This window comes from Globicephala melas, chromosome 13, assembly GCF_963455315.2.
Source record: "Globicephala melas chromosome 13, mGloMel1.2, whole genome shotgun sequence".
In the NCBI taxonomy this organism is placed as follows: domain Eukaryota; kingdom Metazoa; phylum Chordata; class Mammalia; order Artiodactyla; family Delphinidae; genus Globicephala; species Globicephala melas.
Window position 1 is genome coordinate 5,739,340 of NC_083326.1, and position 18,501 is coordinate 5,757,840.

General features: G+C 39.1%; 1 protein-coding gene across 3 annotated transcripts in view; it reads right to left on the reverse strand.

Moving 5' to 3' along the window:
- DYM (dymeclin) overlaps nucleotides 1-18,501 on the reverse strand; it is a 379,359-nt gene that overhangs the window by 68,019 nt on the left and 292,839 nt on the right. For 2 of the 3 annotated variants that reach the window (XM_030867896.2, XM_060310367.1), the window contains 2 exons: nucleotides 16,372-16,554; nucleotides 3,872-3,985 (listed from right to left, as the gene is read on the reverse strand). In XM_030867896.2, coding sequence (XP_030723756.2) covers nucleotides 3,872-3,985; nucleotides 16,372-16,554 — 297 coding nt within the window. Of the gene's footprint in view, nucleotides 1-3,871; nucleotides 3,986-16,308; nucleotides 16,555-18,501 lie in introns of those variants that run through there. The other variant, XM_060310368.1, reaches the window with a different exon arrangement.

An 18,501-nucleotide genomic window follows, 5' to 3' on the forward strand; every position in this document is an offset into this window, starting at 1 on the left:
ACAATTTTGGTGATTCTCTGATAGTTTTCCAAATTGTCTTATGGTGCGTGGCCTCCAAAGTTTGCTCTGAATTGTCTCGTACAGACAGCCTCTAGGAACTAGTAGCAGATCGACTCACGTATACTGTTGAGCCGCACAACATTTAGCAAAGCAGAGCCAGGCATCTAACGATGAAAGACTCAGCTAGCCAACATCTGAAAGCTGTCCTTGAGACCGCCTAGTCCAAGTCCGAATCCACTTCCATAAACAGTTCTTCCAGTACTTGCAGACCAGTTCTCTAACCAGTCCATCAGAACCTACGTTCAGCCACCATTCCCTGGAGCTTCTGTAATCAATGCAGACTATAGCTGTCTCCTAAAAGGCCTAAGTGCACTCCTCTGCCCACCAGACAATTTCTTGGACGAATTCTGTTAGCACTTCCACCTTTCCACCATGGTCCAAGTCAAGCAATAGTCTAACTGATCTCTCTGCTTTCATTGTTGCTCTATAGTCTACCCTCAACACATCAGCCAGAGTGGTCCTATTAAAAACTGAAACCCTGGGCTTCCCTGGTGGCGCAATGGTTGAGAGTCTGCCTGCCGATGCAGGGGACACGGGTTCGTGCCCCGGTCCGGGAAGATCCCACATGCCATGGAGAGGCTGGGCCCGTGAGCCACGGCCGCTGAGCCTGCACGTCCGGAGCCTGTGCTCCGCAACGGGAGAGGCCACAACAGTGAGAGGCCTGCGTACTGCAAAAAACAAACAAACAAACAAAAAACAAAAAAACCCAGCATAGTAGAAGAAATGGAAGTTGTGATTGGAGAGCAGTATATTTAGACCAAAGATATTCAAAAGGAGCAGATCGCCATGACAACATGATCTGGATTTGGCCATGAGTGGGGGACTGAAATGACACAGATGTGAATGAAAGTCAGTGTGACTGAGCCAGTTAATGAATTGGATGCCAAGGATGGGCCATACACATGAGCATCATAGGCACCCAGGATGATAAGCCATGGACGGAAAGAAAGACTGAGCCAGATGCTATAGTAAATGAGAGAGAGGCCTAGGAGTCAGTAGGTGGCAGCTATAAGGAGGAGAAGAAGCTGGTACCAGCCTCATATGAACAGAGCTTTGTACTTAAGGGTAGAAGGATAATAGCTAAGCAACAACAGTGAAAACAAAGAAGACACCAACTGCATCTCCAGACCCCGAAGGGTGGGGAGTATGAAAGAACAAGCAGCTTTTACTTCCAAATGCTGCAGGGGTTTGGGAGTCCTGAGGGGAGAACCAGGTTTCAGTTAAAGAGGTGGTGAAGAGAGAAGATTCAGTGCAGGGACTGAGAGTGTGGGGATACATCCTGACCATGAAATTGGGGTTTAAAAAGGCAGTGTAGGGTATGGGAGGCAGGGAAGTAATAGGAGGCTGCATCTGGGGAGAGAAAGCACAAAGAGGAATGGGGATGAAAGCACAAAAGAACATGGCAATGACCAATGATGAGAACATACGACATTAGGTTTAAGCTTGCCACAAGGTTCCATCAACACTGAGCAAGTCTTTCTCAAGCATCTGCTCTGTGACAGTGTTGCTGTAAGTGCTTGGACACATAGTAAGCAAAGGTCCCTGCCCTTTCAGGGCTCACAGTCTAGCAGGAGGAAACAGACAGTGAACAATCAGCGTAATATAATAAATAACAAAATGATCTAGGGTACTAGGATGTGATAAATGCTCTGGAAAATACAGAAAAGGTAGAGCAGCTTGAGGAGGTCTGGGAGCATCTGTGAGGATGTGGGGGGAGAAAGTCTTACAGAGAATGGTCCGGGCAAACCTTTAGCAAAAAAAAAAAAAAAAAAAAAAAAGAGGCGAGAGAATTAGGCATGCTTATTCAGAGCAGAGTCCTAAGCAGTAGGAACAACTACTAAAAAGGTCCAAAGCCAGGAGGATGCCAAGCATGTTGAAGAAATAATGAAAAGAACAAAGCAGCTAGAGCTGTGTGAACAAGGGGAGAGGAACAGGAGGTAAACAGGATGCTGGGGGTGGGGAGGTACAGTGAAATGGGAAACCAGTGCAAGAGGAGAGACACGATGGGGTTTCAGTTTTGCTTTTTTTTTTTGCGGTACGCGGCCCTCTCACTGCTGTGGGCTCTCCCGTTGCGGAGCACAGGCTCCGGACGCGCAGGATCAGTGGCCATGGCTCACGGGCCCAGACGCTCCACGGCATGTGGGATCTTCCCGGACCGGGGCACGAACCAGCGTCCCCTGCATCGGCAGGCGGACTCTCAACCACTGCGCCACCAGGGAAGCCCTATGCTGGCTCTTTGATCTCATCAAAATCCCCCTTCCCTTGACTCCTCTGCATTATCCTTTCCTTATGGTTTCTTGATAGCTCCACTTCTTTCTTGACTAGCTTAAACACCACGATCCATCAGTTCCTATGAGTTGCCAGTCTAATCATCATGGATTTTTGTACTGGTTAACATGGTAGAGTTCAAATAAATTTGAAACAGTGAGAAAAAACCCGAAAGACCTCAGATGTCTTACTTTAGGTAAGAAAGGAAATAATATGAATTCTCTACACTTCAGGAATTGTCAGGAAAAGAGAGTAAAGTCAAAGCTGGAGGGTCTGGTGAACCGCAATCAGGTTTTATGCTATAGCCACATGGTGGTGCCATTTTAGCTGATAAGCAGAAACCCCTCCTTTGCTCAGCACTGCGTGAACTGCACGGCTGTTTACGGACAGTGGAACTTCTGCAAGTGATTATGACTAATGTGCTGTTGCTTTATAAACTGTTATTATAACTGAAAATATTTTCATATCCTACAATGTTCATTAAGCAGCGGTTCTAGTGATAGTGCTGAAAAACACAGCCCCCAAACAGTAACTTTGGAACAGAAGCTAGTTCTGATAAAACATGAAGAAGGCCAAACAGTCACTATGACACCCTGTGTGCTGTTCATTTAGGAATGAGCACTCTAAAAACATGAGAGGTAATGAAGGAAAAAATTAAAAGAAGTATTAAGGTAAAAATAGGCGACAGTGCTGTCCATTCACGCATCTTCCCCCAGATATCCCCCTTACATATTTTCCTACGGGAAAATTAGTCTTGAAGTATGAGTTTTACATCATGAGATCACTTAGAAACATATCTGACACACAAATGTAAATGCCTCCTCAAAATACAATATTTCCCCTACCTCCTCCATGAAGTGATCCTCTTCTACAGCTACTCCCAGGCACACAGTAAACAGTGTGGTGATTACGAGCGTGGACTTTGGAGCCAGATGGCCTGGGTGTGAATCTCCTAGTTTCCTAATTTTCTAATTATATGGCTTTGGGTTAATTACTTAACCTCTCTGTGCACCAGATTCCTCATCTGAAAATTAGGATGATAACACTACTTACCGTCCAAGGGCTGTTGTGAGGATTGGTCAGGTTAATATATGTAAGACACTTAGAACCTCCCAAAAGCACTGAGAAAACACTATGTAAATATTAGCTACTGTTGTAGTGATCATCATCGCCATCACCACCACCACCATCTTCCCATCAACCCTTGATGATACTTACAAGCCTGTATTTATTTCACTGGGTTAAAAAAGTAAGGTGCTCCTTTATTCACAGTATATCTATGAATTACTCATAGTATATACAGTGGTTACTCATAGGCTATGCAGTGGTGTGAAGACAGTCCTCTTGCTATTTCTTCTAGAAGACTGTCAGAATCCTTCACCACAGTTCTGTGTGTCAATATACAGTAGAGTAGGCAGCGCAAGTTTAGAGAGCCTTTTCCAGTGCAAGTGCTGGGTAAGTGGTATGATTCTGAATAGAGCCCACTCAGACACTAATATTTACATCAAGTGATACAACAGTATGTTTCTTCCCCCAGTCTTACCTTCAGCCTGTCCTTGGGCAGTGCGACGACTCCTTGCTTGATGATTTCCAGAACCCGTTCCACTGACAGCTCAGCTCCAGCTTGTAGCAACCTCGAGCTAAAGAAGGTGATCACCTGGAATGTAAAGTGTTATTTTTTTAAATAAGTAGATGTATGAGAGGTATTTTCAGTAGATGCCTTTCTCACATGGTAGTCAAAGGATCATCGTTCCATTTCTTCGAGTGGCCTGGCTTTCAATTCACTAGCTCTCCTAAATAAGTCCTCTGTATAAAGGGTTTGATGGCTGAATCAGAGCCAACCCCTGAATATTCAGGGTTGATGATGCATTCTGTGAATTATGCAGGCTCCTGAATTCTGCACTTCCTTGTGCTGCCTCACCTTGCATTCATATTTCATTTAGAGAGCAGCACCCATCAGAAGGTAGGAAGAGAAAGCTAAAGCTTAATATCTGTTAACATTGAGGCTTAATAGTAGTTGTCCAGAAAAAGTCTTAGTAAGAAAGAAATTTGAAGCTAATGGCTAAAATGATGTTTTGGGGATTACTTATCAATTTAATTTATCCACAACACTCTTACCTCTGAGCACCAGGGATAATCAACAGCAAGCTGTAATTTTTTGGTTTCATGTCACAGCACAGCCTGAACTATGTAGCAAGGTGCTAACACAGTAACATTTGGAAATAACACTGTCTCTTAACACTTGTCATTAAAAACTAAAAGACTGTCATCATTTTTTAGGAAATCACTTAAAAACCACAATGTCAATAAATCAAGAAGACCATAAGTCACTTTTTATTCAAGAGACTATACACTATAGACAAGTGTTTATAGTCAGAGATGCCTGCAAAAATATAAAAATTTGTTTCTTAAAAAGTTGGGTATTTCCATTTACATGTTTTCTATTTTATAGGTAAATTATTTTAAGTTAACTAAGAGTTATTTCCAAACAGTTTTCTAGATTTTCTTTCAAGATTACTCTCCTAAATATTAATTGTTCAAATGTACAATAACTTTTCTCCTAACCATTCTAGTGGAAGGTGCATGATATGACATAAATGCCACTGAAATAGATTTATTCTGGAAAGTAGAGACCCAGCTGGAGCCAGAACCCTAACAAGCTTGTGCCTTGAAGGACTGTGGCAACGAGCAAAAACAAAGGCAGCCAATGCCTGGTTACACTGCTGTTGATTCCAAATAAATCATTTCTTTATCTCAGGCAGTTTGCTGGCACCAGCTCCTTTGCAAGTTGCTTATTTTGTCCATGACAGGTTGGTTTTCAACATGTGCCTATGGGTCTTGTTTTTTCCAAGTCAGATTTTAAGCTCTCTGGGATAAAATTTTGTTCACAAGAGTTTAGACACAGCAGGTACTATAACTGATTTTCATAAATTGTAATTAAGTCTCTTTTTATTTATTTATTTTTGGCTGCACTGGGTCTTCGTTGCTGCGCGCAGACTTTCTCTACTTGCGGCGAGCAGGAGCTACTCTTTGTTGTGGTGCACGGGCTTATCATTGCAGTGGCTTCTCGTTGCGGAACACGGGCTCTAGGCACGTGGGCTTCATAGTTGTGGCACATGGGATCACCTGGCTCGCGGGCTGGGCTCTAGAGCTCAGGCTCAGTAGTTGTGGCACACAGGCTTAGTTGCTCCGTGGCATGTGGGATCTTCCCGGACCAGGGATCGAACCCATGTACCTTGCATTGGCAGGTGGATTCTTAACCACTGCACCACCAGGGAAGTCCCTCTTTTTATTTTTAAATGGACATTTTATACGTGTAAAATAAGTAAATTCTGTGAAAATATTTTTTGAATTTTGGCTGTACCTGAAGTTTTTGTGTTTTACTTAAGATACCGATGATACCCTTGACAACCTATTCAGTGGAAGGAATAATTAGAGAATTTACAAAGGAAATAGATGATACTTTTTGTCTGCAAGAAAGATGCAATGTGTACAGCAACTGAAATTCAATAAAAGGGAAATAAAAGAGAAAGATGCAAGGTAATAACTGGGGGACAAGACTCTGATCAAACGTATAATTAAATGGATTTAAGACATCATGGTAGTGTACACTACAAAATACTCAAAGTCAGAGGCCTAGTTTGGGTCCTGCCTGTGACACTTACTAACCATGTGACTTGTAAGATGCCCAACTTCTTCCAGATGTAGAATTGTGCAGTGGTTTGGAGCACATATCAGGTGTCAGATTGCTTGCATTTAAATCCCAGCTCTCCTTATAAACTTAGGCAAGTTATTTAACATCTCCATGCCTGAGCTTCCTGATCTATAAATGAAGAAAAATAAAATGCCTGCCTCATGGGGTTGTTCTTAGAATTAAGTTAATACTTGCAGAGCACAAAGAACGATGCCTGGCACATGGTAAGTGCTCACAAAATGTCAGTAACTATGATTGTCATTAGGTGTATCTCAGTATCTTTGTTTATAAAATGAAAAAGTTGCCCCATCTACTGCATAGGAAACAATCATAATACATGTAAAAGTAGTCTGTTAAGGATGAAACCCATGAATGTTAGTACCCCACCAATGTATCCAATCAATAACATTTCTTTGTAGTTATATGTCTATATTCCTGATTTTATGCCTGATATAGGCGAAAAGTTTGTAAGAACTGAGTTTGGTGGCACAGGTCATCTCACCCAAACCAGTCAGGACTATCAAGTGAAATCTACTGAAAGTAAATTTTAGGAAAGCCTGCAGGTTAAAACCTACATGATCACCATTAGTTTAATACATTACTGAGGGTCAACTAACAACTCTTCTCTTTTTACTTGATGAATTTATGTACAACTTTTCCCAAGAAATTTATATTAATTTTATTATTTTCAGAAAAATTGAACTTAGTACCAGATTGAGGAAGTTTTCATAGTTTGCTTAGGTTGCACAGGTTGCTTCCATATCTTGGCAGTCATAAATAATGCTGCTCTGTACACTGGCGTGCATGTATCTTTTTGAATTAGTGTTTTTGTTTTTTTCAGACACATATGCAGGAGTGGAATTGCTGGGTCATATGGTAGTTCTATTTTTCGTTTTTTTTGAGGAAACTCCATACTGCAGATATTGAACTATCCTTGCATCCCTGGGATAATCCCACTTGATCATGGTGTATGATTCTTTTAATATATTGTTGAATTCAGTTTGCTAATATCTTATTGAGGATTTTTGCATCTATGGTCATCAGTGATATTGGCTGTAATTTTCTTTTTTTGTGATGCCTTTGGTTTTGGTATCAGGGTGATGATGCCTCACAGAATGAGTTCAGAAGTGTTCCTTCTTCTGCAATTTTTGGGAATAGTTTGTGAAAGACAGGTGTTAATTCTTCTCTAAATGTTTGGTAGAATTCACCTGTGAAGCCATCTGGTCCTGGATTTTTGTTTGTTGAGAGCTTTAAAATGACCGATTCAATTTCATTACTTGTAATTGGTCTGTTCATATTTTCTATTTCTTCCCGGTTCAGTTTTGGGACACTGTGCATTTCTAGAAATTTGCCCATTTCTTCTAGGTTGTCCATTTTATTGGCATACAGTTGTTTGCAGTAATCTCTTACGATCCTTTGTATTTTTGTGGTATCAGTTGTAACTTCTCCTTTTTTGTTTCTGATTTTATTGATTTGGGCCCTCTCTCTTTTTTTCTTGGTGAGTCTGGCTAAAGGTTTATCAATTTTGTTTATCTTTTCAAGGAATCAACTTTCAGTTTCACTGATCTTTTCTATTTTTTTCAGTCTCTATCTCATTTATTTCCACTCTGATCTTTATGATTTCTTTCCTTCTACTAACTTTGGGTTTTGTTTGTTCTTCATTCTCTAATTCCTTTAGGTGTAAGGTGAGGTTGGTTGTTTGAGATTTTTCTTGTTTTCTGAAGTAGGCTTGTATTGCTATAATCTTCCCTCTTAGAACTGCATTTGCTGTTCCACAGATTTTGGATCATTGTGTTTCCATTTCCATTTGTCTCCAGGATTAAAAAAAATTTCCTCTTTCATTTCTTCAGTGACCCTTTGGTTGTTCAGTAGCATATTGTTTAGCCTCCACGTGTCTGGGTTTTTTGCATTTTTTTTTCTTCTTGTAGTTGATTTCAAGTCTCACAGCACTGTGGTTGGAAAAGATGCTTGATATGGTTTCAATTTTCTTAAATTTACTGACAGTCGTTCTGTGGCCTAGTGTGTGGTCTACCCTGGAGAATGTTCAACTTGCACTTGAAAAGAATGTGTATTTTGCTGCTTGTGGATGAAATATTCTCTATATATCTATTAAGTTTATTTGATCTAATGTGCCGCTTAAGGCCAGTGTTTCCTTACTGATTTTGTATCTGGATGATATGTCCATTGATGTAAGTGGGGCTGCACAAGGTGATCTGAAGGTGAACAGATGACCCCTGCAAATGCCGTGGGTTATATTATAGCAACAGAACTCTGAGCTTAGAGAACCCAAATCTCTTATAATGGTCAGTAAAAGTGTCTACCTTTTGCTCCCAAGGGAGACAAAGACATGCTCCCATCTTTACCCCATCTGATCCCAGGTATCTGCACAACTCATTTTCTACCTCCTTCAAGTTTGAGCTCAAATGTACCTTCTCAGAGAGGTCTTCTCTGACTGCACTCTTTAAATTTGCAATATCCCAACCCTATTCCAAATAGCGCTCATTATTCCTCTTTCTTCTTTTTTGGCATTTTGGCATAAGCAACTAGGTAGATACTGATGTCATTTACAGAGCTAAGGAAGACTGCAGAAGAAAAAACAGATTCATTTTGTGTTCGACTTTTTTTTGAAGAAAATAATGAATTCTCATTTAACCTTGTTCAACATTTGTGGGACCGTTGTATAGGCAACTGAATGAGCTAGTTTGGAGCTCAATTAAGAACGGTCAGGTCTGGAACTACAGAAAACCTAGTGTAAATTTTACACTGCCAAGAGATAAAAATAGTTCTTGCCTTTACCATACCACAAAACTATTGTTGTTCAATGTCTCTGTCCTATACTTATATTCAGCCATGAAATTTCTTTCACGCCCTCTCTTGTTTGGTGTGGTATTTCTATTTTGTCCTGTTGCTTAATTCAGCCAGATCATATCATCTTATGAGTTAGAATGGAGGGTTATGTACAAGTGGCTAACAGTAATTTGGCTACCTGAAAAGCACATGTCTAACTCCTTCGGCAGAAGTTAAAAGTACTCCAAGGTTAGTCACTCCTGTCTCAGACATTCAACATTGCTTAATGTCTTAATGAAAAACATCAACTCTCAACTCCCTGTCAGCTAAAAATAACAGTAGATTCATAGTCTCCTCTACCAACATTTTTCAAGGTTAACTCCCTGAAAGAAGAAATAGCAAAGGTTTGCTTAAGCCAAGATTTCAGAAGCATTTAGGGGAGGGAAGGAGAAGGTAAAGTGCTGAAAGAGGCAAAAGTAGAGATGTTATTTATATCTTTCTCACGGTATTCTTTTCAAAATATGTAAAAAAGAGTTTAAAATGATTTTGAATGAATCTCCAGTGTGTCCAACACTATTTTAGATGATAGTATTCAACAAAAAGTTGTTGGAAAATCTGCTCATTTGGAATCTTATTTAGGTTTAGCCAAGTGAATGCTGAAAATATGGAGTTTATAATGAGAAGATCTGGATTCAAGGCTGAGTGATTTACTAGCTAAGTGACCTTGAGCCAACCATTTCACCTCTGAAGACTTGCTCTGCCTCCTTCACAAGGATAATTTAAGGGTCAAATGACATAGGGCGTATGCAAATTGCCCTCAATGATAAAGCCCTACGCAAACATGTGATCACTATTTAAGAGGATTTTTTTTTTTTTTTGGTCTTGCTGCATGGCTTATGGGATCTTAGTTCCCTGACCAGGAATCGAACCCAGGCTCCGGCAGTGAAAGTGCCAAGTCCTAACCACTGGATGGCCAGGGAATTCCCTAAGAGGAATGATTCTTAGGTGGGGATCTGTGTTAAAATCACCTGGGAAGGCTTCTCTCAGCCTGCTGGTTTCCTTATCTGTAAAGTGGGATAACAATAACTAATTTACTGGTTTAAGAAGAATAAATGAGTAATATTATGTAAAGGTACTTAGCCTCATTCCCAGCACTTAGTAGGGACTCGAACTTGTTTAGGCATATATTTATCTAGCTTTAAGAACTACACAACAGCACACAGTCAAATGTTTACCCAGAGACTGCATTTTTCACGAATACAGTTGGAGTGTCAGTAAGTGGCCAATTACTGACAAGGACAGGAAAGTGAGCACTGGATATAAATCCAGTTTAACACCCTGCTTTTATTTCCATGTGGTGATATACTGTGAGAAAAACAAGTGAGGTCCTTTCTATTTCCTCATCTTTACTCTAATTTTCACCTCTTCCAAAGGAGACTAAGTTTCAAATGGACGTAGTTTAAATCCTTTGCGTGGTTCTTGTGTGTCCTTTCAAAAAATAATATGGTCCTTCAGGGTTATTTTTAAGGATGTCAACAGCCTGGTTACTAAGAAAAGAACATCACTTTCACCACGGGTGGAGTAAAGACTGATTTGACATTATTAGAAGTGAACTTGAAGGAGAAAGTAAATTTCCAGGTTTGTTTTCAGATGTTTTCAGGCAGTGAATACGCAAACCAATGAGAAGCTGTAGGAACGTTTAGTGAATGCGGATAGTAGTCAGGCATGATGACTACAAACAAGGGTTTTATTATCAAACTGCCTCGGTTTGAGTTCTGGCTCTATCACTTTCTGAATATGTGATCACAAGCAAATTAAATCTTTCTAAGTTGGTTTCTTTAACTGTAATTGAAAATAAAAATGAAATATACCTCAAAGTTTGTTTTTTAATGAAGATTAAGAGAGATCATGCACGTAAATGCTTAGCAAGTATGCAATAAAAGCTAGCAACGCTAATGATGAGATGAATAGAAAAGGAGCAAATGGTTTTTGATGTGGTTTAAACATTTAAAACTAAATAATCCAAACAATGTATTACAACATGATAATTTATCATCTATTACAGTTATGACCACGGAAAAAAGAAACTTTGGTTAGTCTTTTATCAGAAACAAAAAGAAAAAAATGCACTATTATGAAAAGAGGTATTGGTAATTAAAGAGAAAACATTTCCAATACACTGCAGGTATAGATTATCTGACATATATTGTGCACAGTTCAGGTGACTATCCAGAGAAAGAAAGGTAGAATGAGTGAGTGAGAGAGAAGGGGGAGGAGGACGAATGGAGGGAGGGAGGAAGGAAGGAAGGAAAGGGTAAAAGGAGAAAAAAGACAGGAAGGAATGAAGAAAGAAACTGAAATCAGAGAGGTCCAGAGAAAGGCAAAAGAGACAAGGGGTAGGGGTTTGCCATAAGGGCAGACTAAAACGATTAGGATGACGCAGGTTAGAAATATGAAAGCTAAAAAAGGATGTATTGGATAGTTCTATAATTCAAACATCTGGATAAACCTTGGGAAAACCAGGATATCCTCCATCCTGGAATGTGAAAGAGATACATTTATAAGTATTATAAGAAGATATTATTTTAGCACTTCAGTGCTCTTTCCTGAGTGGTATTCTTAGACCGAATTAGACATCGAGAGGCTCAAGAATATAATAGCAGTTCTGTTTACTTTGTATACACTTGAAATTTTTCATAATAAAAAGTTTTAAAAATTAAAAAAAAAGCGTTTCCCCGGTGGTGCAGTGGTTGAGAGTCTGCCTGCCGATGCAGGGGACGCGGGTTCGTGCCCTGGTCCGGGAAGATCCCACATGCCGCGGTGCGGCTGGGCCTGTGAGCCATGGCTGCTGAGCCTGCGCGTCCGGAGCCTGTGCTCTGCAACGGGAGAGGGCACAACAGTGAGAGGCCCGCGTACCGCAAAAAAAAATAAATAAATAAAAAAAAAGAGTGTAATAGGCCACACTGGGCATAAGATTAATTTAAAAGGACAGAAGGCCAGGAAAAAGAGCATGCCAACAGCACAGCCCCAGGCTTTTGTTTTCCCTGGGAATACTCACAGCAGTATCGGGGCTGGTCTTTGGACCCTCAACTGATAGCTCCAATGTGAGAGAATGAGACTACCATGGACAGATCCAATAGCCACCCTAGCTTAGAAGCCATGTCCCAAACAGAAACCAATACCCCTTGTGATAGTCTCAGCTTCTAGGTCCCTGAAAAGGACATGCTTGGTTATGAATTTTTTCACTCAGGGAAGCCCAAAGCTATAGTCCTTTCAGTCCAGACTCAACTTACCATTCAAATGTCATTCTATCATATTCTCATTTTATTACAGCAGTATTACCTAGTAACATGGCTGACATTCCACCTTCATCAGATTTCCAAGGAACAGAGCTAAAAGCAGCTTAACCCAAGGCCAATTTCCCATGTAAAAGAGAAAAGGGTTTTGTTGAACCTTTCCTCACATGCACAGTGAATCTTAATCTCAGTATCCTACTCCCCAAAATGGTACAAGCAAGAAACTAGAAATGAATGTGGACAAATCCATGAACAGGCTGGCTAGAAATGGCTTATTTTATTTTTTATTTTAAAAAAATTTTTGGCCGCACTGCACGGCTTGCAGGGTCTTAGTTGACTACCTCGTTGTCAAAAAGCATCTAGCCAACAGAAAAAGGTAGAAATAAGCTCTGATGGATGTCCCTTGGGCATTCATTTATTTCATAATCTTGTTACCACTACTTATCAATTTTAAAAGGAGGCGCTTTTCCCATTAAACAAGAAGGACATGGGGCCAGAGAAGAAATATTTGAGAAGCAGCTTGAGGATGCTCTCACACATCCTAAATATCAACAAATCTACATGGGAGTACTGGTTCATAACGGTGAGAATTTAATTAAAGAATATAAATGTCAAGTCTAACTCTAAGATATAAACATGCTCATTTGAAATGATGTTTCTGCTTTATCCTAACTGCAAAGATGACAATAGTACCCAGCTGCCCCAGTTCTGTTAATGAAATTTAAATAATACTGATAGTGGTTTAGGAAAATGACAAGAGTGTGTGTGGCAAAGTAATTTGCTATAGCTGCAACCATTAGGTATATAGTTGAGGCGACTTAAGGAAAGCTCATGAAAACGCTAATTAAACTGACAGCAAAGAGGGTTTTTTGTTTTGTTTTGTTTTGTTTTTAACATATTTATTGGAGTATAATGGCTTTACATGGTTGTGTTAGTTTCTGCTATATAACAAAGTGAATCAGCTATACGTATACATATACTCCCATAGGCCCTCCCTCTTGTGTCTCCCTCCCACCCTCCCTATCCCACCCCTCTAGGTAGTCACAAAGCACCTAGCTGATCTCCCTGTGCCATGTGGCTGCTTCCCACTAGCTATCTGTTTTACATTTGGTAGTGTACATATGTCCATGCCACTCTCTCTCTCACTTCGTCCCAGCTTACCCTTCCCCCTCCAATGTCCTCAAGTCCATTCTCTACAACTGCATCTTTATTCCTGTCCTGCCCCTAGGTTCTTCAGAACCATTTTTTTTTTTTAAGATTCCATATATATGTGTTAGCATATGGTATTTTCTCTTTCTGACTTACTTTACTCTGTATGACAGACTCTAGGTCCATCCACCTCACTACAAATAACTCAATTTCGTTTCTTTTTATGGCTGAGTAATATTCCATTGTATATATGTGCCATAGCTTCTTTATCCATTCATCTGTCGATGGACACTTAGGTTGCTTCCATTTCCTTGCTATTGTAAATAGAGCTGCAATGAACATTGTGGTACACGACTGTTTTGGAATTATGGTTTTCTCAGGGTATATGCAGAGTAGTGGGATTGCTGGGTCATATGGTAGTTCTATTTTTAGTTTTTTAAGGAACCTCCATGCTGTTCTCCATAGCGGCTGTATCAATTTACATTCCCACCAACAGTGCAGGAGGGTTCGCTTTTCTCCACACCCTCTCCAGCATTTACTGTTTGTAGATTTTTTGATGTTGGCCATTCTGACTGGTGTGAGGTGATACCTCACTGTAGTTTTGATTTGCATTTCTCTAATGATTACTGATGTTGAGCATCCTTTCATGCTGACAGCAAAGAGTTTTAATTTTTATTTCTGTTTACCTGCAATCATTACACAGCAGTGATATGGAGCAAATCAATGAACAGATCTGCAATAGTATACATACTTGTAGTTAAACTCATGTAATTGTGTGGGTTCCAGAGTATTCAGCAGTTTACAGAACTATGTGTTAAGAGTCTGGAATGGGAGCCTGGTTATAGTTCAAAGCTGATTTCAATTAAGTACTGAACAAGTACACAGGACTCTATTGGGATGAGCAAAAATTAACCTACTTGGGTAAACTGGCTTAATGAGAATGGATAGAGATGTTCTGAAGTATCTTAAATTTGATCAGAGTCCATGCGTCCATTTATGTATTGCTGTTATCCTGAAAGAAGACGGGGAATTTTCACTTCAGAGGTCACTCTCACCCTCTCTTCCCCACCCCCAATTTTACCCAGCCTCTCTCTACCTCAGCTTTTAAAACCCTCACAGATGGGCTTACGGACCCCAGGCAGGAGGCTGGAGGACTCTTAATATGATGACACTGATCAGGCCAAAAATAAGACTTAGTGATATTGACAGGAGGGGGCTCAAAAGGAAATGGCCATCTAATAGGAGTGTCATAGAGAGGAAATAGCAGGAGACAGAGAGAGAGAGAGACAACCGGGAAGAAATAATTAAAATGAACATTTGAAAGTTCCGAGCTTGAGCCTCTAGACTCAAAGGACTCTCCAAGCGCCAAGTACAATTGACCAAGGCCCAGCAAACAATGAAATTTCAGGACACAATAACAGGGAGATCCCAAAAGCTTCCCAAGACAGCAGGTCATATGTAAAAAGAGAAGAAAAACATTTTCAGACATGAGAAACTAAAAGATAAAAAACCTACCTCACATACACCCTTTCCCCAGAAAGCTACTGTAGTACATGCTCCACCAACATGAAGCAGTAAACCAAGAAAGAAGGACTCACAGGAGCCAAGGCCAACCAACGGAAACAGGTGAAGGAAATTCCCAGGAAGACGCTGCAGCTGGGCAGGAGAACCAGCGTACAACCTGGTTGGAGCTGGAAGCAGCTCTCCAAGAAAAGAATGGAACTGAGAATTTGATGTTCGACTATGTTGAGAGGAGCTTTAGAGTTACATCAGAAAGTCTGTATTTGTGTTAGTGACTGGATATTTGCAAAACATAACCAAGAAAGGCCTAGAATCCAGAACATACAAAGAATCTACACACAGATAAATAACTCAGTAGAAAAAACTGGCAAAAGACTTGAATTTGCTTCAGAAAAGAGGAAATCCAAATTAAAACTATAATGAGATGTTACTACAAAACTGATCAAACTAAGTGTTCACGAGGATGTGAAGCAACAGGAATCTTATACACCACCAGCTGAAGAGTAAAATGACAGCACTCCAAGGGAAACGGTTTGGTACGATACATGTTATGCAGCGAATCCACTATGAGGTGTACACCCTGGAGGAAGGCATGTACATGTGCTTACTTATGATGGAAATTATACATTCATACTTGTGCAATAATTAAATTATTAAAAATCTTCCTAAATGTAAGTAACACAAGGACAGGGATAGTGGCTCTTCTGTTTCCTCTTGTGCACTATGAATCTCATTAGCTATGCAAGAAATTTTTGTGGAATCAAACTGAACTGGGAAACACTAATACAACAATAGAAAGTTTAGCAGAAAAACCTTTTTAAAAAGGACAGGAGGTGAAAGTTCATAGACCTGTGAAAAATGTTCAATCACACTAATAATGAAAGAAATAAAAACTAAAAACAATAATGAAATACCATTTTTGATATAAAAGGACAAAATTAAAATAATTATAATAAAGCTGTAAAAGTATAGTGAGATGCATCCTCTCATACATCACTTGTAGAAGTATAAGATGACACACAGATGCATTAATTGTACAATATTTCTGGAAAGCAATTTGACATGGGTTGCGTCTTGAAAATACTGATCCCTCTGACAGCAAAAACTAGTACAATTCCAGTTTTAAGACTACTTCAAAAATAGAACTAAAAAAGGTGAGATACGATGTATTTACAAACTGATAATTATAAATTAATACAAAATATGAGAAATAACTAAATGAGCAATAATGGGATAAGAGTTAATATATTTTAGGACCTCCATAATACAGGTTATACAAATACTAAAATGTGAGATTTTCAAAGAATTGATGATATCACAGAAAAATGTTAATAATGTTAAGTAAAAACGGCAGAATACAGAACTATATAAAGTATGATCTCAATTTTACTAAATATATATGCGTGCGTGTACATATATGTCTGTATATAATACATACACATACGGAAGGTGACAACTGTTATAGCAGAATAGACAGCAGATAGAATTAACGTTCAAGAGACTAATTATTGCAGTTTTTTTAATCAAGGTTTGTTAAACTTTCTCTACTTTAATATTTAAAAAAGAATCATAATAAATATCTCCATTTACACTTACCAGATCAATATTTTGCATGATATCCTGAAATGAAGGATGTGTTCGAAATTGTTCAAAGAGATCTCGTTTGTAAAGAAGTGCATACACCAAATTTGGATTGTGATGAAGAGAATTTGTCAGGCAGGAGTTGATGATCTCTAACATCATTCGAATCACTTCTTCGATGACATTTAGGTCTTGTGCCTGATAAAGAAAGAAAATCCCCATATAGAGTCTGTGTTTTTTTCCTTGACACAGAATTAATTAGAATGAGGACAACTGCTTTGCAATTCAAACAGCATTGGAAAGACCATGCAAAAGAGCTCTTCAAGATTACTTCTGTCAAGAATTTTTACAATTAAGTTTATCAGTTACCAAAGGATTTAAAATCTGTTGAACTTAGTATGGTGATAATTATAAATTTCACATAATAAATTATAGACTTGCCAATCTAGAAGGAAATTTGGAGCTTATTCAGTCCTTTGATTAATAGATCCTAATTTGTACTCTTATCACTGTATCACGCTAAATCATTAGACTTGCACAGTACAAAGTGGTGGTAGGGTCTTACCAATTCCAAGAAAAGTGTCTAATTCAGAATATGACCTCATTTTTCTGCACTGTCATTTCAACGTCCATATTTACAGATAAAGAGCCTACTGTTTTGTTTCTGCTTCCTCAGAGTCAATAGCCTTTGGGAATCTGAATGTGAAATAGTTATAAGAGCAAAACTCAAAGTAAGCAATCAATATCTCCCTTGAAAGAAAGAACAATGGAAAGCAAAAACACAGGTGAATACAACACTTTCCTTCTCCTCTTGAGTTTTCTAAATTATGTTTGACAGCTGAAGCAGAAATTATAACACTGTCTGATGTGGTTCTCAATGGATGTAAAGGAACACCTAAGACAATTACATTATAAACCAGGGAGAGCAAAGGGATTTAAAGAGGGGAAGGTTTCTACATCTCACTTGAACTGGTAAAATGTCAACACGACTAGACTGTGGTAAGTTATGTATGTAAATGCCTAGAGTGAATTTATACAAGGAGATAGTACACACAAAAATACTACTGATATGTCAAAATGGGATTCTAAAAAAATGTTCAAGTATCCACAGGAAGGCAGTCAAATAAGACAGATGAGAAACAAGGAACAAACAGAAAGCAGAAAGTAAAATAGGCAGACTTAAGTTCTAACATATCAATTATTACATTAATTGTATACAGTATAAATACAATAATTAAAACCCAAAGAATGGCAGAGTGGATAAAAAACACATGACCCAACTATACGCAATCTATAAGAAACTTCAAATATAAAACTCACTTTAAATAAAGTTAGATAGAAAGTAAAAGAATGGAAAAAGATATAACATGCAAATATTAATCTAAAGAAAGTAGGGATGGCTATATTAATATCTGATAAAGTACACTTCACTTCAAAGACTGTATGGCCTACAAAATAAAAAATACTAGCTGGTGCCTTACAGAAAAGTTTACCACCCCTGGTCTAGCAGACAAAAAGGTATACTTGTTTCCATACAATTTACCTCCACCTATATTGTTTTAACCATAATGTCCAGCATTCAATCAAAATTTATGAGATAAACAAAAAGCAAGTAAAAACAATCCATGTCCAAGAGACAAAAGTAATCAGCAGACCCAGAGATACACAGATACTGAAAATATCAAATAGGGAATTTAAAAGAATTATGATATACAAAATCTACTATGAGTCTATAATATGCTTGCATTGATGGGGAATTTTAGCAGAGTTGAAAACTGTAAGAAGGAACTTCTCTGGTGGTGCAGTGGTTAAGAATCTGCCTGCCAATGCAGGAGACACGGGTTCGAGCCCTGGTCTGGGAAGATCTCACATGCCACAGAGCAACTAAGCTTGTGTGCCACAACTACTGAAGCCTGTGTGCTCTAGGGCTCATGTGCTACAACTACTGAGCCCACTTGCTGCAACTACTGAAGCCCGTGCACCTACAGCCCATACTCCACAACAAGAGAAGCCACCACAATGAGAAGCCTGCGCACCACAACGAAGAGTATCCCCCCACTCACGACAACTAGAGAAAGCTCACATGCAGCAACGAAGACCCCATGTGGCCAAAAATAAAATTTAAAAATTACAAAAAAAAAACAA